We start from the raw sequence: 24,121 nt of genomic DNA, 5'->3' as shown, positions 1-24,121 counted from the left end.
AATGCTAGTGTACTGTTTCCTAACCATTAATATGACAACAATTTTCATCTTAAATAGTTTAATTCTTTCTCTTATCTTTGGTTTTGTGCAAACATTCAATGATGGGAAATTACATTTCCTTTGTGCCTTTCTTTTTAAGACTATTTGATGAAAGCTAAACAAAATCAAAAAACATTTTTTTTTTATTCTACAACAAAAAAATGTCTTCCTGGGATTTCATTTTTATTATATCTACAATAGCACTGGAAGAATGAAGCGCATTGTTTTTTTCATCATTAGCAGATCTTCTTTTGCTATAGAAGCAAAAAGAGTTTTACACAGAAATAAACACACAGGTGATTGTGTCCTCTATAAGACTAGATTGTTCTGATAATACTGGGGACCATAACATTTGGTAAATAAGTCATAAAACCAAAAATAACAAAAATTATCTTAACCAATTAGCACTGGAACACCACTAAGATACGGATTAAAAAATGAGGCATATAATCATTGAAGAACATAACACTACTGTTTTGCCCTTGAGCAAGTTACTTCATTAAGACTGCTCCAGTAAAATGGCCAGCTATATAAATGGGTACCAATGTAAGTCGCTTTGGATGAAGCGTCGAGCATATTGCTATTATTGTTATAGTTATAGCAACAAGAAAACTTATTTTTTATGCCAGAGCAATATGGATTATTTTCTCACTTTTGTGAGAGAATACGAAGAACAAGGAAAATTATCATCTGTGTTTTAAAATTTTCCTTTGTAGATGTCTGATGAATGCAAATTCACATGATAAAATACAAAGACCACAGGAGAAAAGAGAAATGCATTCAAAAGTGCAATGATGAAATTCACAGGTAGGCAGTAAGTACTTAAGCTGACAACCGAGCAAAACTTTACAGCTTTAAAGGACTTGAAAAGACACACCTGCTTCATAGGTTGTGGCATGTGCTGTCATACTCCAGGTGCTGGATTTTCTTCCTTTGGTGACCATGACAGCAAACTCATACATGGTGTTGGGCTTCAGTCCTGTGACGGTGTGGCTGAGGGCTGTGGTGTCTGCGGTCTGGACAAACAGGCAAAGTGAGAGGCACATCGGAAGCAGTAGTAGGAGGCTGTGAATCACAGCTGACAAATTCTTGGCAGAAAGTATTGCTTCAACAAATACTGTTCATGATTTGTGCAGATTTCTTCTAAATGAGATTCTGCACATAAACAATGAACATAAAAACCTATTTTTTATACTGTATGCCAGAGTAAAATGCCACTAATTAGAATTGTGCAAAACACACAGTAATCTTCCCAGGATAATATCCATGAAAATTTTTAATTATTTTCTATTTTTGCTGCCCAATCAAGAAACACCAGTTCTTCTTCCATTGGATTTAACACTGCATTTAAGTATTAAAGGAATGGAGAAACAGATTTTGCAATATTTGTTTTCTTTCAATTTAAATGCAATTCAGAAACACAGAGGAGCTGTTGCTACTTTGTTACACAGGCCTGACTCAGGCTGCAACATTAACCTCCCAACATATTCCATACCATCCACTACCAGACATAATGTTACGGCAGGGTTACGGGACCTGAAATTGCTTAGCAGTACATTTCAAATTGTCCATGTTGTAAAACTTTTTCTCGATTAGTCCCTTTGCCATTTACTTTTTAAGCCCCTTTGATTTGTTGACAGCTAGATTCCTATAAAATTGTTAATTGTGTGTATTAAAATACAAAACCAAACTGTAGTTGTAAGTGTTGAGGTGCAACATTTAATTACATGGAATCTATATTTAAACTTACAAACATGAATAATTGTTCTATAAAGGCAGACAAAATAGCCTAAGGAAATTACTTTTTTTTCGCATTTAAAATGGTGACACTGTTTCAAAAGAGGAGAGCCATCAAAACATATCTTGAACACAAACATTCTCACCTTGAACTTTCCAGCAGTGGAATAGCTGGTTCGCCATTTGACAGTGTAGTAGCGCACCTCGGTAGTTTTCTGATTCTTGGAGACAGAGTTGTCTGCCCAACTGACCCTCACTGAGTCAGGGGTCAGAGCCACAGCCTGCACACCTACTGGGGGGATCATGGGGGTGGAAGTATCTGGGATGGGAGTAGGGAATTTATCAAACAAATGGAACAAATCATCGTCCAATGGATCTGAGGGGTCTGGGTCACACACACACACAACCACATTTACAAAACAGCGGAGGGTCATGCAAAAATCAAAGCAGTAATGCACCACAGTAATGTGAGTGGGCAGTCAAGGGTAATAAAAAGGATATGGGACAGAAAATGACAGAAAAAAGGTAAGGAGAAAATACCATTAATCTACCACATAAAAAACACACAGCACAACGAACATGTAGCTAATGCTAGCTGGTGTTATTGCAAAGGAAAGTGCTTAAACAAATTGAATAGGATTAGTAACATAGTAACACAATAAGACTCAGCTACAAAGACTTCAAACATACATTTCAGACTTTTAAAGGTATGCTGTGAAAATTAAAATTAAACCGTATTTACTAATTTGAAGCAAATTAACTTAAATAATAAATTAAAACATTTGTAGCTTTATGAGTAACATAGAGTAGAAATTGGGTGGGTAAACCAAAGCACAAAAATATAGTAGAAAAATAAATCTGTGTTTCTTCTTTTTCTTGCTAAAGCCCTAAAGGTTTAATAAGAGTACTTTTAAATTAGGGACAAAAATGAGTCAGCTATGTGAAGACATGACAAAACATCAAAAGACTGTGAAAATAGCTAATTCTGTCATGGAAAAGTTGCATAATTAAATTTCTGTGATTTTTGGGGGGCAGAGAAGTACACTGTGTTAAAAAGAAAATACCATAAGACCAGATAAGTAGAATATTAAATGAATAGTGCTAAATGCATTTTGGCATCACACTAATGATTAGAGCTGCAGAGAGTGACAGTGACAGTGACAAAGGATTTCATTTTCAAAAGCCGATATTTGAATCTCTGACACAGCCAAAGTTTTTTTTAAACAGTGACTTTATAATGATGACACAGACCCTGTAATACCCTTGTTTTATGAAATGGCTTGGATCAAGTACTGTAGCTTCTATAAACCAAACAAGTTACTGTAGATGGGCTGACTGGTTTGCTCTTGCTTGTAACCTTACGTATATAGTCAGAGCCCTGGTGGAATAAAATGAGCATCTGTCATATATGTACTGTATAATACAGACCACCTTTTGGGTCTGATAGATGAAACAATTGCTTCAGAATGCACTACGTAGTGAGCAAGCCCAGGCGGGGGAATATTTATGATGATTAAGACGTGTCCATTTCACATTTTATATATTCTCTATTATTTGTCATTTGCACATTTCACCCAACTCCCACCCTCCCACTTCCTCAGTAAATATCTAAACATTACTACTATTCTGAAACAGAATCACTTGTGCCAACAGTACAACCGGCTGCTATTATTATGATTCTGTACTCTCAATATGCAGTAATAAGGGTACAGAAACCAAAAAACAATATTTTTTCAATATCTGGAATGTCAAAAGCTTTTTTTTTACTTTAATGAACAATTTCCTGCAAACGTCTATTATCTTAAATGAGGTATAAGCCATCCTTGTTACACTATATGTAGAAAAGTAATTATGAGCTGAACAAAACAATGAAAATATTCTTGGACTGAAAATTATACATTTCGTATTTTCATAGTTAACTGAAGGAGATGCAGTAAACAGCAGAAGGAACTTTGTCATCAAAGAGCAATAGCTGATTTGAACATATTGATTGAGGTGATTTGTAATTAATATAAAAAGCAAAAACATGTCAAAACAATAATTACAATATATGTCTCATAACTTTTAAGGGGCTCATTTACAAATCACAAATCAAAGCATAAGATGTGAGTTGATCTTAAAAATAAAGACATTAAAAACAACTTAAAAATAAGCCAGTCCATTAATATGTACTGAATATGCCAGAGGCATGTTAATACATTCAAATGATGTGGAACAATAGCTCTAATAAGAGTAATGATATGCACCAGTATTCACAAAATCTTTAACCATAAGGTGCACCTTAATTTGCATGCAAACAGCACTAGAAAAAACTTTCTCATATGGCAATTAGTGTTTTACCTTACCATGAAGGAAGTTCTTGCCAACCCAGAATTTACAGTGCGAAACAAACGTTACTAGACAAAATCCTCATTAGATAAAGATTCAGCACACAGTACAAAGGCGCCTCTTTTTATGAACGTGATTCATTCCCAAAAACCCTTTCATATAGTGACAATTCATAGAAAGAAAAACCTACTCCATTATTTTTCTTATGAAGAAACATTACAAACCATTCCAAACATCCAAAATTTCATCCCTATTTTTTTCACCAAAAAAGAAACAATAACTAACATTCATGCTGTGGTTTGTATTGTTAGTAATAAAAACAATCCTTACTTAATTAGACATAATTAATCTTACTTAAATACAGTACTGTACAGTAACCAGTTAATTTGCTTTTTGTGAAATTATACACACTCACAATTTTTGTTTTCTTAACACCTTTAGGGTCCATGATAAAGCTCTAAACCACAAATATTCTTATGAAAAGTAAGAGTGCATACAATAATAATAATAATAATTAATAATTGCTAACACTTAAATAGTGCTTTTCTGGACACTCCACTCAAAGCGCTTTACGGGTAATGGGAACTCCCCTCCACCACCACCAATGTGCAGCATCCACCTGGATGATGCGACGGCAGTCATAGTGCGCCAGAACGCTCCCCACACACCAGCTATCAGTGGGGAGGAGAGCAGAGTGATGAAGCTAATTCATAGATGGGGATTATTAGGAGGCCATGATTAGTAAGGGCCAATGGGAAATTTGGCCAGGACGCTGGGATTACACCCCTTACTGTTTTCGAGAAACGCCCTGGGAATTTTAATGACCACAGAGTCAGGACCTCGGTTTTCCGTCTCATCCGAAGGACGGCGCCTGTTTACAGTACAGTGTCCCCGTCACTATACTGGGGCATTGTGAATTTTCTAGAGGCTACACTGACAGAATTCTCTTGTGCTATTTTTTCTGGATATTTTAAAAATTGAAAGGTACAGTACATAACTATTGATGCTAATCTAAGTGCAAATGATATCAAAATAAAATATAAACATTATGCAGGATCTGCTTGGAATATTAACTGGTATCTTTTCAAACAATATATTTAAACTGAATGTAAAAAATACTGTACCTTTGGTGTGACTTGAAATTTGGTTTGCACTAAACATCTTAACTTTGTTTAGTTTTTCCATAATTCCTGTTCAGTTTAAACTTAACAGGGTACTTTAATGCACATTAATCCCAAATGAGTTTTCAATTTCAGTCCATGTATGTGCTTATCAGCTATTTAATTATACCACATTAAATCTTAACAGAAGATTTAGCTGACAAGGAGAATATAGTGGACACTGCTTTCATTAACAGTATCTGAGCTCAGTAGGAATCCTATTTGTTTTTCTTTATGTCCTCAGTTAGTTTAATCACCGAGCTGATATCGACTCAGTGGCATGTAAAAGGAAACCAATGGATAACCAAGGAAGATGTAAGGAAAACAAGAACAACAGTGATTAAATGGCAGATAAAAGAGTCTGAGGTACCTGGAAATTAACATTAAACACTGCCAACAGCACATCATCTGCCTATCAAGAGCTAGTGCATGGAGCCCCACTAATAATGAAATCTGCTGGGAGGCAAAGGAAGTGCCCCATTGTATCCAACTTAATCTATCCTTTCAACTGCATTAATTTTCAAGCATAACCAATCAGCTTAGCTGACTATTATGACATAGTGTATGCAGTCAAAAAATGGTTTTAAATACATGTGTTTTCTAGATGCAGTTAGAATTAAGTTGTTCTAGTTCTAGGCCAGCCACCATATCAGCGCCATCCTTCGGATGAGATGTAAAAATGAGGTCCTGACTCTCTGTGGTCATTAAGAACACAAGGGCGATTCTCGAAAAGAGTAGAGGTGTTAACCAGGCATCCTGGACAAATTTCCCATTGGCCTTTATCAATCATGGCCTCCTAATAATCCCCCTCTAAGAACTGACTTCATCACTCTGTTCTCCTCCCCACTGATAGCTGATGTGTGGTGAGCGTTCTGGCGCACTATGGCTGCCGTCGCATCATCCAGGTGGATGCTGCACATTGGTGGTGGTGGAGAGGAGTCCCCATTACCTGTAAAGTGCTTTGAGTGGAGTGTCCAGAAAAGCACCGTATAAGTGTAACCGATTATTATTATTGTTATTATTATTATTATTATTATTATTATTATTATTATTATTAATAGTTTTAATAGGGAAATGCTCTGCTGAAATAGATTTCTTTATAAAATAGATTGCATCAGCTTACTAGCTTTCTGAGCCTGAGTACATTTTTATGCTTATAATGCCTTAGCAATAGATATCCATGAAATCCAAAATATAAGTAAAAAACAAAACTGCACTTTTTTTTTCTAATTTTCATTTTTATGGAAGTCACAATAACATTTATATTTTGCAAGGTATGTATGTAAACTACAGTATGTATGCAAACTCATGTAGTTAGCCTAGTGCCATTTCTTTGAGGTGCCATGCATTAAACCATAAAACATCTTTAAAGTATTTTTGTTTCAAACATTATGATTATAAAGAACTTTATTCATGTTTCATTATCACTTGAAGTCTTTTATAAGTGGAGTGCACCTGTAATTGAATCTGCTGTGGGCTCTCACAAACAAAGTATGCATTTAAGGTGTAGAACTGATACTATAATGGACAGCTACAGTACACTGCAATGTGTCTGTCTCTGACAAAAGGTTGTATTTTCTTATATTTTCCAGGTGAAATAGACAAAGAGTATATAACAATATTGTTTTGCAGATTCATAAATAAAACGTCTTTTCTTTCTGTAGTGTAGACTACATGACTGATACACAATTTGAGCTTGGCATGTAAGTATTCTAGAGTAAGTGTGAAACCAAAAATAAAGCACAATCAGTATAAATGTAGTATTATTAAAGAGGAATAGCTGAACCAATTTTAAATGGCTCCAACTCATTTAAATGACTGAGGTTTCTCTTGATTTCATTTAGATAATGTTGTGTGAGGCAAAAGAAAAATAAATCACTACTCAAGACAGTATGTCAGAGGGAGGCGCAATGTAATAGTGTTGTTTAGCTTAGCCTGAGGCCAGAGCACCACAGCTGTAAAGGAAACTGCCTTTTAATGTTATAGATGCCGAGGAGCCTTGCATGTGGGATTTGGTTATTTTGTTTATTATGTCTTTTAATGGCTTATGGTCTATTTGTATTTGTGGTGCTAGCATTTACAGTACACATGTTTTGTTACTATTGAGGATTCTTGTTCACCCACCTCTGCATACTGTACATAAATCAGGCTTCACCTGCTCTTAGCTGTTTTGGGAAAGTGTCTGTAGAGTAGAGATTGTAAGCTGTTGTTTCTTTGAAAATAAAACCCTTTTTTCACCACCTTAAGCAAACCTACAGTACTGCCCTAAATTCTGTCCTATTGCAATATCATACCATGCTAAGCATAAAAGGCTATCATTCCAACATACATTACAACATAGATAGATAGATAATACTTTATTAATCCCGTAGGGAAATTGATGAACATGTCTACTGTATATTAACTAATATTTAGAGGTATTAGATATAATATTAGAGGCATATACAGAGGTGTGAAAATTGGTGACCCTTGTGTTTTATGGAATCAATTATTTATGAAAATACAGTACAACTTTGTGTAGTATTGTTATGATTACAACATAACAACATTTAAGACTTTTTTAGATATGTTTAGAGAGTAAAGGCTTAGCTGCTTAAAGTTCTACTGCAAGGACAGCAGCAAAGGATAAGGAGGTTATTATTGTCATTAGGATTTGACTATTTCTAGAATTACCACTGCCTTTTACCACACTAAAAACATAAGGGGGACAGAAATATAAATGGAGCAGAACTATTAAATCTTTATTACTTGAGCTATGGGATTTATGTGCATTGCTGTGCTATCAACAAGAATTCATTTTAACTTAGCAATTTGTCAGAACTGTAAATTCTAGAGAGCACAACAGAGTTAAATTTGTTTTAACATAAAAAGGTTGATTACGGTATGTGTATGTTTGAGATGATTATACTGTATATTTATAAGTTGTAAAACAAATAAAAGGGTTTAATTATATACAATATACCGTATAAACACATGTTCATTGGATTTAGGATTTAAATTGGGTAAAACAGCTTTTAAACACTTCTCAATAGTTTCTATTTTATTTGAAAGACGTGAGGCCAAAACATTTTGTTTTTTTTGCCTTAAATCATTTGTCTCAGAAATCCCACCAGGGAGTGAAAACCCTAACTGGACCTATGATACATTACAATATTATAGTTCTAAGTTTGATGAGGGAAAATTATTCACAAAGAAACGACAAGCTCCAGTGCTTTAGGCACATTAAAATCTTAATTGTTTGAAGGAACAGGAAGTTATTTTGCTGCAAATTACATTTAGTAGAAATAATTTCTACTCACTGAATTCATTAAATAAATGCAGAGTAACTATTCAAAACCATGCTAAAATTAAACTGCATTATCCAAACAAATCAGCACTTACATATACAGTATGTACTGCCCACCATAAGAATTGGGACAATTAAGTAACAATTGCGATTTTTACTGTGTACTCGAGCAACTCTACTGATCTGTGATGAAAAGATTAATATGATGCAAAATTACAAAATGTCACTTTTTATTTTTGTGAATTTCTGTGCATGTACAGTATGCTTTAACGTTTTAGAAAAATACAATTTTCGTGTTCCATCCCCCTATTTTAGGTGAGCTTAAGTTTTGGGACAAATTAAAATAAAGTAAATTAAAGTAGTACAATACTGGATAAAGCTTCTAACACATTGCCAACACCAAACTCGTTTTGTTTGTTCTTTTGTGGTGCTTTGCTGAACCTTTGCTTCAGCCATTTTCAGTTGATGTTTGTCTTGGGGTGTATCTAATTTCAGTCTCCTTTTTAGCAGGTGATATTCATGCTCAACCAGATTTAAATCAGAAGATTGACTTAGCCAGTCCAAGACCTTTCACTTTTTTCCCCTGATGAACTACTTGGTTGTGATGGCAGTGTTTGGTCATTGTCCTGCTGCATAATGAAGCAAATGAGTCTGGAGGCATTTCCTCTTACTAAGGCAGACAAGATGTTTCTGTATACTTCTACCATCATTAGTTGTACCATCAATAAACATGAGTGAGCCAGTCCCAGAGCTCAGGCCATGACACTGTCTCTACCCTTTTCACAGATGAAGTGGTATACTTTGGATCATCTGCAATTCGGTCTTTTCTCCACTCTTTCTCTACCTTGCCATCACTTTAGTAGAGGTATATCTATGTCTCATCTGTCCATAACACTTTGTGCCAGAACTTGACTAGCTCACCTCTGTAGTTTTTAGCAAATTGCAACCTGGCCTTTCTATTGTAACACAACGGGGGCTCAGACGGGCGTCCTTGCCGCATTAGGTCGGCACCCCACCATCGGGGGCTCGAACCCGGGACTCCCGCGTCTCTCTGCAGTGACCCAGCCTGGTGAGCCAAAGAGAGATCTCTTTACAGCCCAGTAGCTGTAGTCCTGCTATCACAGGGAAGGGCGGTGACGTCACCTGCTCTGGTAAGCCGGCTCTTACACAGTACCTGTTGGCCGTAAGCGTTACACTCTCCCCTGCTTAAATCGCCATCCCCGGCGAAGGGCTATCCCACCCCGCTCTGACACCAATGTAACGCAATGGGGGCTCAGGCGGGCGCCCATGCCGCATTAGGTCGGCTCCCCACCATCAGGGGCTCAAACCCGGGACTCCCGCGTCACTCTGCAGGGACCCAGCCCGGTGAGCCAAAGAGAGATCTCTCCACAGCCCAGTAGCTGTAGTCCTGCTCTCACAGGGAAGGGCGGTGACGTCACCTGCTCTGGTACGCTGGCTCTTTCACAGTGCCTGTCGGCCGTAAGCATTACACTATTTTTGGTGCGTATGAGAGGTTTGTGTCTTGCAGTGCAGCCTTTATAATTCTGATTTCAAATATTGTGTAAATTTGATTCTGATATCTTCACCTCTACACTGTGGAGGTCACTACATTTGTTTGAGAGTTTTTCTTCACAGCTCTGATAATTTTTTTATCATCAACTGCAGTTGTTTTCCTTGACTGATCTTGTTGCTTCCAATTGCTACAGTAAGTACACTAGTGGCTTCTTTCTTTTTTCAAGATATTCCACATAGTTGATTTTGCTATGCCCAGTTTCTGTGCTATGGTTCTGATTGAATTCTTCTTTTCTTTCAGCATCCAAATTGCTTGCTTGTCTTTCATAGACAGTTCTCATCTGAAGTGGGGGGAATTGAACACAAAAACTGCTATTATTCTAAACAGTACAACATATACTATAAGCACAGAAATACCCAGAAATAAAGGGTGACATTCTGCACTTTTGCCACATATTTATCTTTTCATCTCAAATCGGAATTGCTTGGGTATACAGCAAAAACAGCAATTTCGACTGCACTGCCACAATGCTTATAGAGGGCACTGTATTACTGAAACCAGTGCTTAAATATTGTCTGCAATATAATCTTTATTATATTAAATCAAGTCATTCAGTACCATGGTGCTTGACATACTACTAAATTAGTCAGGAAACATGGTTGGCAGTGTCAAAAAAAGAGCTTTAATGAGTACAAAGAAATACTGTTACACTGTAGTGCTGTGCTTTGCCTTATGCAAAGCAGGTTGCAATTTTAGTGCTCATTCTTGCACATTATCTGACTTGAAAATTCAATAAGCGATCTTACTGCCAAGCAAATTTTATGACACAGTGGTTTCATTATATATGATACCCTATTGTAAGCTTCATTTAATTTTTGTGTTGTTTGTGTGTGTAATATGGATCTCTATGTACTCTACTCATATCTTTGGAACTAATATCTTCCGATGACCAGTGGCACAGACAAGCTTGTCCCTCCTAATAAATCCTGCACAGAATTCTAAGAGATCACCATTAGGATGCTCCCAGCAGCCAATACAGAATTCCTTAACAAACTGCTCTATTTCAGTGGTAACTGGATATCTAAAAATGTCCATACCATTTAGTGCCATACTCATACAAAAAGCAAGAGAAAATGAATGCTTTCACAGGAATAAATTAGTGTTATATAAGTCAGAAGGCCATGAATACCCATTATAGAGGCAACTGATGCTTCACGGGTTACATGCAGTACAGTCTCACTGCACGTCCAATGTACCTCATGCTGTGGAAACAATACCTGATGGCTTTTGCGGGCATAAGCACATGTTCTAGCTATTTCACACCTGACTGTTAGTTTTCCACAGTTCCCACAGCACAAAGTGACATATTGTACAGTACTGAACTGCAGTTTCTCTCTTTTCTTTCTTAGGAAGAGAAGGGCAGTTAAAAGTGTAAACCAATGAACCAATGAAGCATGTGACCTGCCTGGTTTTTACTAAGGGAAGTAAAGGAGTTCTGAAAGTTGCTGCTAGGCTCAACGGAGTTGGGAATTTGTCATTTTCAGTTGATTTCTTCTCACTGTTAAATAACTGTATTGCTATAGGTGTGTGTGTGTGTGTGTGTGTGTGTGTGTGTGAGGTCCAAGACCCATGTACTTTAAAGAGGTCCACTAGAGATGAAAGGAGGCACAATTCCAGTTCTTTGCAATTCATAAATGAACTCACACACAGAGAGTAAAATTTAGAGATAGCAATTAACCTACTGTAGATAGCATATCATTTGACTATTTCTATTTTTGTACTGTACATTTCATGTAAAGCAACTCACATGACAGCTGTACCAAACTTATACCTCTATTATACTGTAACGCTTCGGGGTTCAGGCGGGCGCCCTTCCCGCATCAGGTCGGCCCCGCACCGTCAGGGGCTCGAACCCAGGACTCCCACGTCACTCAACAGGGACCCAGCCTGGTGAGCTAAAGAGAGATCTCTCTCCAGTCTAGTGGCTGTGGTCCTGCTATTACAGGGAAGGGCGGTGACGTCACCGCTCTGGTAAGCCGGCTCTTACACAGTGCCTGTCGGCTGAATGCGTTACAATACCTACAGTATATTATGTAGAAAGAGTTTATTGAAATATTTCTGAGGAAACATTTTTGAAAGAACTAAAAAACAATAAAGTACCCACCTGTAAGGGATCTGGTTACAGCACTTTCATACAAAGGGACCCCTTCACCAGCACTATTGAAAGACTTCAATGAGATGACATAGTGGGAGCTCGGCTCTGGGGGAAGAAACAAGCAAACTGTGAATTCAGATCAATGCACAATATTGGCTTAATTCATTTGTCTGGCAGTAAGTACTCAAAAACGTGCAGGACGCATGTGAGGCAGAGTTCAACAAATTTAATAAATATTTAAGACTTCTTAACTTTTTTAACATCATAGTGAAAAAGTAAGCAAAAGAAACCTTCCTAACATTTTAACACACCACACAAGGTAAAGTGCTTTACAAATGCATTCAGACCCTTGCATAATTTTCAAGTTTTGTTTGCGTTAAAGCCCAGAGTGATGACACCTTGAAGTAGCAATTCATATTTGTTATCTACAAAGCCTACTCCTCACATTCACATTGCAAAATAAAAATAAAAACATAAATAGATAATACTTTTGAAAAAAATAAAAAAACGAATGAATGCATAAGTATTCAAACCTTTTCCTGTGGCAAATCTAAATGAATTTAGGTGCACAAAATTATCTCGATGAGCCAGACAACTAGTTGACTGGTCTATGTGTCCGAGCCTATCGCAACAATCCATCGCAGGGCACAGAATTTGACATGTGAAATGATAATTAATCTACAGTACCTTATCTACACTGTGGATATCCTTCAAATAATGCTTTAATGTGACTGATTTCAAACGAATTTTCTTTGCCAGTAATATAAAAGTGTGTCCTTGCATCTCTCCATATACAGTACTGTATGTGTGGATGAGGTTGGTAGATTAACTGTGTTCTTCTAAGAATCTGAAATATATTCAAAATGTGTATATTAATACTAGGCCTAGCTGATGGTAACTATAGAGACCACACAAACCACCAGATGACAATTTGAAATATAAAGTAAAGGATAAACCTTTTAATTAGACATTAGGGTGTGTGTAGGATGAAAACAACGCTCAATGAACCCCAGACATACAGTGTACAGTACTTTTCTTTTTTCAAGATCGATTTAAAGTGCAGTGAAACTTAGGCAGTCTTTATACCAAAAAAGTTTAAATTTCTTTCATTATGGATTCATAAATACATCGTTGTATCCAGCATCTGTTAAATATTAAAAGTTTCTGCAATGTTTTTTTTTTCCTTCCCTTGCAACTGTAATGGTTTTTAAATTCAATTTCCGCTTCACTTGTTTTCTTATTAAATTTCTTTAAAGAATGAATTATAATTAATTTAATTTACAGGTTTGCATTAATGTTCAAAAAGTGTGTAATCTGCATGCGGAGAATGAAAGGAAATATGCAAATATGACTTTCTTTCCTTTCAGGAAGGAGGTCGGAGAGGGTCTTGCTTGTGAATTTTAATTCATATTTTAGAAGGCCTGGCAAGCTTACAGATTTAAACTTGATGCCAAATACTTTCAGTTTCTGCAGTCAACAGGTGAAGGCTTAGAGTAGAGAACTGGAATGTAATAAAAGTTTTTATAGACTACTGCTCAACCATTTGCTTTCTTGATTCTTATTGCACAGCTCTTAAGCTGTTTTCTGCATGAATTTCACTTGATCTATAACCTCCCATTATGTTTTATAATTATTCCATTTTAATTGGCACAGAAAGCTCACTTGTTCCTAAAGTATAAAGAAAAGCACATTGGGAAAAGACTAAGAATCTTTATTCTTCAAACAAACATTATGGTGTGGCATTGATACACTTCCTCGTGATATTTACAGTCATTTGCCTTTCCAAAATGCTTTTCCTCCTGGAGTACTACGTTACCATGGATTTTTTTGTTTGCTTTAAAGAGCACAGACACAGAAAATCACACAAGACAAAACATCAAATAAAGGACAGTGACAGGAACCCCTCAGGACCCCTGGGCTTAATAAGATAAAGAAAAACAGGAAGTAAAAGAGATGTTAAGTGTTTTCTTCTTCAGTAAAACATGTATTAATGCCAGATTCTATTGCAGTTTGTGTGTGATGGCACATTTCAAAGTAGGCAATGTCTCCTTCACTGAGTCTTGTTAAATCATGCTCCTGGGAAAAATATATATGAATATACAGGTATTTTCAGTTTAAATAAAACATATAAAACAATCAAATCCTGTATTATGTTATTAGTACGTTAGACACAATGAATTAAAATAATGTATTGTGCACCAAAATTAAATATAATATCATGAATTAAATATTTAAGTCAATAAAATGATGTAGTGTGCTCAATAATAACGTGGACATCTCTGAACACCTGTCCTGTAGTTTTGTTGTATGTACAGCCGGGGGGTCATTTCCATGTACTGGAACGCTAGTGTGTTTGATTCACTGTGGCACATTTAAATCTTTGCCTGAATTAACCTCCTGTCTCGTAGATCCAAGGGGTAAACATCCTTGAAGAAACGGGTTTGCTATATTTGTTTTTCAGTGCATGGTTCTTGTTTCATAACAACACACTTGGAATTTAACTAATTATAAATTTAAAAAAATGGAAAACTATGCTTGCCATGATTCATCTTTGACAAATGTGCATAGTTTTGTGTATAGTGCATGGTATTATTATTAATAACAATTATTATTATAGGTATACTACTGTATATTAGTATACAGTATAGCAAAAGTGGTATTTGAAACATACAGAATTTCACTGGCTGTTTATACAGAATCAGAATCACTGAGCTGAGTTGAACGGGTTATTGTCCTTGCATCAGTTAATAGAGCAGATTAAATTGAATTTTGCTACATTCATATTTTTTATTTATTTTTCACATGCTACTTATTGTGTTATACTATATGTTCTTTTAGTAAGTCCTTGTGGTTTCTGTTGAAGCTGCTGTTCACCTTGACCTGCACTTACTGTGCCCTGAACTTTTAGAACCAGTTTAGAGATGACAATAGATGCTCTTGCATGAATCTCATTGAAAATCATGAGGAACCTGTACAGTTCACATACTGTATCACATACCTTAACTATTAAGGAAAACCATTATAAAATGTAAGCCATATTTCACATATTTGTATTAATCCAACTATATATTCTATTATAATAAAATGCAATTATGCTAAATCAATCTATTTTTCATATATATGTGCATAAAAAAAATAGAATTAATTGTTTTCTGAGAACGCTGGCCATGGTGTGAGTGTTTGGCGTGTTTGTGTCTTTATATGCCCTGCGATGGCCTGTTGCTTGTCTGGATAACCTGTTGTTTTTAACACTTTTGCTGATCTGAAAATGAGTATATGCAATTTACATAGTTCTTTGTTTTTTATACATGAATATTGAATGAGAAATACTGAAATAATCCATGCCTAAAGGCTTTTTCTAGGTTAATAACTTTCCTCAATCAAGATGCTACTTTTAGAAAAGAAAGCTGCATCCTAGAGCCTACAGAAGCCCTAATTTCCCCAGAAGCTCTGTAAGATTAAGTTTGTTCCTGACATGTCTCATTAGTGTTCTGCAGCCCCTAAATTGTACAATTACGACAGACAAAGTGTATGAAGAAAGGAAAACCTACAGCCAAAGCAACCTTGAAAGCCTTGTTTAAGAAAAATAAATTGTTGTATAGACAAAAAAAAACTCTGAAAAGATCTATAATATTTTTTTTTTAAAAAAGGTAATGAAATTGTAAATAAACCATCTACCAAAGGTGACAACTCATTCTGCACCGTTATGTACAAATCAGTCTCTGATGGCAACAAGTATGATCACATTAGCAAACCCAAATGAAAAATAAAATATTGCAGAAATATGGATGACTTTTTAAGAATCATGAAATTAACAAAAATACATATGCAAATAAAAACAATTCAATAAATATCATAATATTACTTGATTTGTCCTTGGCAAAAAAAAGGGAAAATACACAGCAAATATTCTACATATTTCCGGTTTCTAAGCACTATAAGCCCCTGTTCATAACTTTGGATTTTGTGGACTGCACTGCTTCTTAAAAAAATGCCGGTATACTGTATGTGCATGCACTATCAGGTAAAAGAGGATACAATATCTTGACTAGGTAAACTTTACCAAAGATTAATCAGCCTGGCTAGATCAGCAAGGAAATGGTTGAATGAAAAGGACGTTACCCAAATTTTCAATGGAGTAATAGCGCTGCTTGCTGTCCACCTTCACAGTTTCTGCATATGGACTGCCCACTCCATAGCCGATGATGTACCCCCTGACAACGATGTTAGGATTCAGTGGGGGGGTCCAACTCATTATGATGCTGTTTGTCAGTGGTCGGACGTGAAGCGAACTTGGTTGATCAGGAACCTGCGATTCTGAAATGAGGATAACATTCAATAATAATGTTAAGTCTAAGTGTAACAAAAGTGTAACAAGAAAAGGAATGTGAAAGTCCAAAGCCACATGACCTGAGATTGAGATTGTGTTTCAACCAGTTCTATTAAGCTACAAGCAACAAAAATAATTAATAATGCTGAGAGACATTGTTGGTTGTTTAGATGATAATCCATTCATTTAAAATTAAAAGTAGTTCTTGGCCATAAAAGTTGTCCTTGATTAATTTCCTGTTCAGGCTTGTTTATGGTTATGATGATCAATTTTCATGAAGAGTTTAGATCTATTTCTATTCTGCATTTGCCAAAGAACTTCCTCAAATATTCCAGCTGAAAGCTTGCATTATTGGAGCCTCTTATAATAAACCATTTTAGCCCAACTTGAGTAAATGCTGTGAATCAGTGAATCACGAGAGCTGAAACAGTTTTGAGGCAAATAAACTGTATGAAGAAGTAAGAATGACTTTCCAGCTCACTAGCATGTCAGTATCACCTATAAAGCAAGGGAAGGAAATATGTTTTATTTTTAAAGCATTTAACTCTTTTACACCTGATAACAGAACATCAATTTAAGTCTCTGCTTTTTAACTAGATTAGCTGTATAAACCTTTCTCCATTTTCCTTGCTTCATGTAATGATAGATGTCTTATCTTAAAAAAATGTAAAAGCTTGGGGACAAAATGGAACCCAGCAGAAAAAGGTGGAATTTAATGTTTTATGTTTTTTACCATCAAGGTCATTCTCTGGAGTCTCAGCTGTGTACCAGTCTGTAGAGGGGCCAGTCCCATTTACAGTCATTGCCGACACTTGGAAACTGTATTGACTGCCCTTCTCTAGTCCTGCAGAGAATTATGAAAACACCTCAGCAACATGTAGCACCTTCACACATGTACTGGAGTTATGACTTACAGAACAAATCTAAAAAAGTGGTAAAACAGTTCAAGGAAATGAATGCAATGCAAGTATACCAGAATCATTCACATTTCATTTCATACAGTATGTAAAAACAGGGCATTCCATTCATCTTGCCTTTATATAAAAATGCAGAGTTATAACATGCGTGCAGAATATTGCATCAAAATACTGTACATAGTCTACTGTACATATACCCATACGTAAATAAATCCAGTTCTAAAACAATAGCAATGCTATATTTATAATTGTTTTTACTTAAACTTTTGACTTCATGCATATAACATATATAACCTTTGACAAATTTCTGTCCAGTTATAATGCACATACAGTACTTCTTGAATTTGTGCCAATACCATAATACTGGTCAATTCTTGTAATAAAATGGTGAAATTATAATTAACATATGTACAATATATGTTTATGATGATATGCACTTAACATAACTATACTGTATATAATGCAACTAAGAAAAAAACTCTTTAAAAAACATGCAGTAGAGATTTAGGACTACTGTAGGATTGTAATATGATAGAAAATATTATATTTATTTTTGTTGAGTCCTAATGTGTCCTTTAAATCACACTAAAAAAAATTCAGTTAGTAAAAAGCATGATTTATAAGTGCAGGTACTGTATAAGTACTGTAATTCAAACTGAACTGAAGTTTAAATGGATGATTTTGTGCCCCATGGATGCACCTGTGGCACAGATTTTCCTTTTACTCCTTGAATGCAGCACTCAGGTCTCAGGCTAATTTATCACCTACAAATTCATCTTTCACATTCAGGACATTGCATTTAGGAAAGGTTAGACTACCTGTGAACAGGTACCAAAGGTTATTTGGCTCAAAGGTTTCTTGATCCCCTCTGCGCCCTGTCTTTCTGTGGCGAATTTTGTAGCCCGTGATAAAGCCGTTTTGTGCATTTGATGGAGGAGGCATCCAGCTGACTTTAATGCTCTGTAAAAACACAAAAGGGAAGTCTGATGAAAAAAACCTCTGATGAGATATATATATATACAGTATATAGTAAAACTAACTGGAGCAAATCAATCCTCGGTTCTCATAAAGTATAACAGACCTCATAATTTCTGAGAACACAATATACAGTACACATCTTCCACAGGGTTAGAACACACACAAGAGAGACATGGATTTCAAGAACATTTCAATGACCACATTTTATTTATGCATCTGAAAATGGTCTATCAAATACCAAACGCTTTTGTCCAATTATAATTTTGTCATTTTTCCTTACCTTTACAGATACGCCATTTGACCCCCTCTATCAAAAGTATAAAATAAATAGCGGGCTGACTTTGAATTAATTGGTTCAGCGTAGTAAAAAAAAACATGAACATATGTTCCAGACTGGAATATCTGATTTCAATTTGCTTTTACTGAATGATTCTGATGAGTTCATGCGGACATCTCAAGGGCATATTCTGTTTAACAATGTTGTTCTCAAATTGTTCAGTCCAGAGGAGTCTCAGCAGTGATCATGATGCCTTTATTGTCAACACACTTTTAAGTGTTAATATTGGTATGTAAAATGCATGAAACATATTAAAGTATGTATGGTTTAGCTGCATCAGTATGCAAATACTTTGAAGAAACAAATCTGTTAATGTGTCTGGCAGGAATCTAGGAACAGACCACACAGAGAACGGATTACAATACCATACTAATATGTTGCACTGCAGCATGAAGACTATTGTCACCTGGTAGAATACTTGAAAGTCCTCGTTTGATCAATGAAGCTCATTTAATGACATATGGCTACAAATACAGCCAAAGTTCTTTGTGGGCATAATCATCCCTGGATGCTAGTTTGTATTTTCATATTTTGCAGACCTGTGTCCTCTGCATACTGAATTACATTATTCAGCAACAGGATAGAAAAAGAAGTTACTTGAAATGAGGTTTCTTGAACCGCACTTCCAGTTAGTCTCAATCGTACTATATGGGTACAGAGAAGGTTATTTATTTTTTATGTCTGTCAAATCCACGGATTCTTAAGGTGTTACATTTAGTTAAATTTAAGGGTTAATCATCACTAGTGGGGCAAGTAATAACATTACCAAATCAATTCCTTTTCTGACCTGATCCTAATCAGTAAACAATAGTATGAAATCAGTATAAAAGACATTCTAAAATTAATAATAAATAACAATCCTCTGTACTGTATCTTGCAACATACAGTACAACTGTAACATACTGCACAACACACTTCAAATTTAAATGCATCGGTTTCCCTTTAAAAATAAATATCTGCATCCACATCAAAATACAAAATCTTGAGATACTGTACATCGGATTGAAATCATCAAATATTTCCACCAGAACAGAAAGTTTAAATGACTGGGATTTCATCCCAGTAAGCAATTACATCAGGTAATGAACCGGCAGTAACTGCATCTGGTGACTAAAGAAAGCCAGAAAAGGTTCCTTTCTAAAATGTGATGGAAGATTATGCAATTGAATGAAGTAGATAGAGCCACTGCACTGCACAGTGACTATGACTCTTTATTTTGCAATAGTATGTCTCTGAAGCAAAATAATTAAAAGACATATAATTACACTGGGTATGCCCTGGGCAAGCCTGTCACGTAATTTTAGCTGTATCCCTATTTATTTTCTTTCATTTTAACCACCACAGCTTATCTGTGCTAGATGCAAGTTTCTTTTTCAACAGATTTGCATTAAAGCTAATCCCATAATAATTTAGTGTGGATAAATCGGTTGATAACATATTGTTTTCATTAAGGGTCGTCTGTGCAACTCTATGTTAACCCTGTGTGTAAGGTCACTTCACAAACCGCATTTATTTTTACATGCAGTATGCGCATAACTTAAAAATAAAAAATGACAGAATCTCTCAGAAACAGAAAGAGAGACAGACAAACACCTGCAGGAAAACAACAGTTCAATTTTTGGTCTTGTCACTATTCCATCACCAGCTATGACATAAATATTTGGATTAATTAACCTCTGTAAAGGCCCATCAGGAGCTTGACACTGATAAAGCCCACAGCCTCTTGGCAATACAGGAATCCTATCATATGTTTAATGACTGTCACATTGCCTCAGTAACGGGTCCAGTTAATGCCAGCTGCCACACGCAGGGGACCGCAATACCATCTGCACAAAACAGCCTGTTAACATGCAAATAAACCAATTAAAATTCACATAACGGTAGCATGGACGTGTTGAGTCAACCCTGATTTATCTTTTTTTCCCTCTCCTTTTTTAATTTCTCCAAGCAGGGCGGACAGAGGATATGGTTGGTGCTGTGGGTTGTCTTATCACTGTGATTCTGCTCACCTAGATGGACTTCTGTGGAATAGTAATTGCTTCTGTTCTCACCCAGAAACACCTTGCACTGCCTCTGCTCTCCCCCATCGGTTTTGTCAACATTGGCTACTCTCTCTTACATGAACATCCTAGTTAATCAATACTTATATCACATTTTCAATTAGCCCCACAGCAATTATGCAAGTAATTGATTAACATTTACCAGCACCTGTACTTGGCTATCATTTTAATTGCGGATTACATTGGGCTTGATTGCTTTAAAAGGTACCCATACTGGAGCTGGGACTCCCCTAGAGTTTAAAGCCACAGCACAGACAGCTGAAGGAGAAGGTTTTAGGGGATGTGCTATTTGGCTGCATATTAGTGCTAATTGTCCCTGGAAGAATATGAGAGGATTCTGTTTTGAACAGTATTAAATTAGCTCCCATTCACATAATTATGTAAACTGTGCTTGTAAGCAGGCACTTGCACTTAGTGCTCTATTCGGGATCCCTATTTCTCACAACCCACTCAGCCGAATGGCACAAACTCAGGTCAGAAGGGCAATGTACTGTATATGGGAGGCTTTTCAGCTGCAAAATTCAACCAGCAGGAGCGTCTCAAGGGGATGTAGAAGACAGTTTTTAAATCTTTTTTTTCTTTTGATATTAGGCAAACATTCCTTAAGACAAAGTTCATCAAGCCGGAAATGAACCTGGCTGAGCAGGAAATTTGCTTATTTCTTCAAAGCCACAATAACAAACTTTCAAATGCATAGGATTTCAGGTGGTTGCTACAGAAACAAGCACCTGTTAACCTATCTGAAAAAAGAGTGATTCCTATTTCAAACCCCTGTGCCTTTTCCCAGGTTTCCATTAGCTACCTCTTCAGGTAGTTTTCAGCCAAAAAAATGCCCTTCAAACTTTATCCACAGCTTTAATGAATAGATATATGTGAAATAAAGTCCTGTGTGTGAAAGATATATATCACACAAGTGTGTGAGATTATGATCTAACCTTCCTCCCGAACTTTTGGTATATCTCTATTTAATGAAAAAAACAAAATCAATATCTGAAGAAATATTTTAGGCTTAAAAGTAAAGGTAACATACTGTACAGTATGCATTGTTTTACTTCCTCTTTCCCTCTTATTCTGCTGACTTCTTAAATCAAAGAAAAAAATGGCACAAATTTAGCTAAAATTTCAATCCCTTGCCTCATTTACAGTAAAATTTAATGAATCCTTTACATTTTTGGCATTATGTATATTTTTCATCCATCTCAATGTCTTGAAACAGCTTTCATTGCAGTTATGTTTTGCAGCTTCTCTGAATGATGTGTGTTTCAATGCATTTTAAATGTGCACTAATGATCATTACTCTACAAATGGATCTGTATCATAAGGACGTAAGAAAGTTTACAAATCAGAGGAAGCCATTTGGCCCATCTTGCCCATTAGGCATTTATCATTCAGTTGATCCAAGGATTTCATCCAGTCATTCCTTGAAAGCAGGATATGTGCTTGAACAACATGGCAGGGTATCTTGTTCCAGACTCCCATTCTCAAGCCCTCTCCTGTATCTAGAATAAAGAAAGTACCTGTACCTGACAACAACACTATTAAGTAAAACACAAAGAGTTAAGCCATTAGTGTCATAGATATGTAGGTGCCCTTGTGTGTGGCTGCCTGAATTCCATTAGTGGTCATGTTCAGTTCATTGCACACCATTACAAATGCTCTCAATAACTTTGGACGGAGGCTAAGGCCCTTAGTCAGCATCATCCAATTCAATTTTCAGAACGCATGGAAAAAGACAGCCAAGGAAAATATACTGCTTTCTGTTATATTGATATCATACATGCAATCATACGCATCCTCTTACTTCAGAATTGATTGAATCATCAAGTTAAATTGTATTTATGCTTACAAAATGATTTTTTTCTGCCAATTTTCCTTTTGATTTTTACTCAAAGAACACCACCAGTTATACAGTATGCTTTTTGAGGTATTTGGACACTACTCCTGGAAACATTAGAATGTATCACTGATGTATAAATCTATCTATGAAGTCTTAAAAATTGTATATATTATTTAGGGCTTCACAACCTGGAAGCTCAGTTTTGGAGAGTTAATGGATATTCATTAGTTATCTTGAGTTGATGCTCTCATGTCTTAGCTCAAGTGACTGATTTGAATAACCTGGTTTGTGAATAATTTCCACATTCTTTTCTATCAGAAAACAGACATATATTATAAATATTTAATGTTCTGGAAGCATTCTACACTGCAGTCTGTAATTATAACTACATTTATTAGTACAGTAAAATAATATAAAAAAAGTGAATTCATAGATGTATTAATCTTCTGCTACCTATAAACCTTTATTCCTATCCTATACCTTTTTGTGAGTGAGTGACACGGAAATTACTGGTTTCAATACAGGTAAAATTAATAACAACAATCAAACAAACAGCAACAGCAGAGCTGTATACTACAGTACATAAATAACACAATGCACTGTACTGAATGTATTTTTTATTTATTTTATGCCTACTGTTCTGTAGTACAATACAGCCTACAGCGCTTATAGAAAAGGGCTGGATTAGGGCTTCTTAATAGAAAAAAAAAGCTACTGTATTTGGCCTTGAAAAGTACAATATCTGTTAGTGACCTGAGCAGAGCTGCAGGAGAGGCACTTCTCCAGCCCTCATGTTGAGACGTCAATCAGTACATTCAAACCAAAGATGAGGTGCACTTCAGAATGTGAAAACATCCACATGAACTAAGAGTTTTAAATCAAATAGGTTGGAAAGGCTTTTAGTGATTACGTCTGAGGATTATTGGAAAGAATGGTCGTGAGATTTGTTCAAAGAAGCAAAGATCATTGACTATGAAATTAATTTTTTGTTGACAGAAATTTCAAATTTTGCAGGTTCAAGTTCCTAACAAAATCATCACAACAAAATCATCACTGTGCAATTGCGTTCTCTCATATGTGTCGCTTATAGTCTCAGCTGACTCTCAGTATTCTTCTGTTTTCTGGAGTCGTGTCAATGGATTTTTGTCAATCCTCTTTAGATGCAACTTTTCATTACAAATTGAAACAGCCTCCTTGTTACTAAAATGTGAGAGGCATATACTGTATGTCTGTCAGCCCTTCTAACTGAGACTATGGCTAACCAAAGATGTGATACAGTACATGTAGAAGAATGTACTGTTTGTAGCTAATCAGGAACAGCTGATTGTTCACATGAAATATACATTAAAAAAACACTGAAGGTCAATTTGTGTAGGAGAAAAGGAGCATTTATTACTCCTTATTCAATCTTTTCTATTTTTTTCCATGCGTATGTATAGGCAAT

At 35.9% G+C, this 24,121-nt stretch overlaps 1 protein-coding gene across 3 annotated transcripts in view; it reads right to left on the bottom strand.

Annotated features, from left to right (window-relative positions):
• Positions 1-24,121, bottom strand: part of dcc (DCC netrin 1 receptor) — a 381,511-nt gene that overhangs the window by 53,457 nt on the left and 303,933 nt on the right. For 2 of the 3 annotated variants that reach the window (XM_069187368.1, XM_015363992.2), the window contains exons 13-18: positions 18,284-18,425; positions 17,282-17,392; positions 16,341-16,535; positions 12,228-12,323; positions 1,923-2,161; positions 917-1,055 (exon numbers count right to left, since the gene is read on the bottom strand). In XM_069187368.1, the coding sequence (XP_069043469.1) occupies positions 917-1,055; positions 1,923-2,161; positions 12,228-12,323; positions 16,341-16,535; positions 17,282-17,392; positions 18,284-18,425 (922 nt within the window). The remainder of the gene's footprint in view (positions 1-916; positions 1,056-1,922; positions 2,162-12,227; positions 12,324-16,340; positions 16,536-17,281; positions 17,393-18,283; positions 18,426-24,121) is intronic. The other variant, XM_015363996.2, reaches the window with a different exon arrangement.

The sequence above is a fragment of the Lepisosteus oculatus genome, chromosome 3 (genome assembly GCF_040954835.1).
Source record: "Lepisosteus oculatus isolate fLepOcu1 chromosome 3, fLepOcu1.hap2, whole genome shotgun sequence".
Lineage (NCBI taxonomy): Eukaryota > Metazoa > Chordata > Actinopteri > Semionotiformes > Lepisosteidae > Lepisosteus > Lepisosteus oculatus.
The sequence above is the reverse complement of the archived record's forward strand: the minus strand, read 5'-3'. Positions and strand labels throughout refer to the sequence as shown.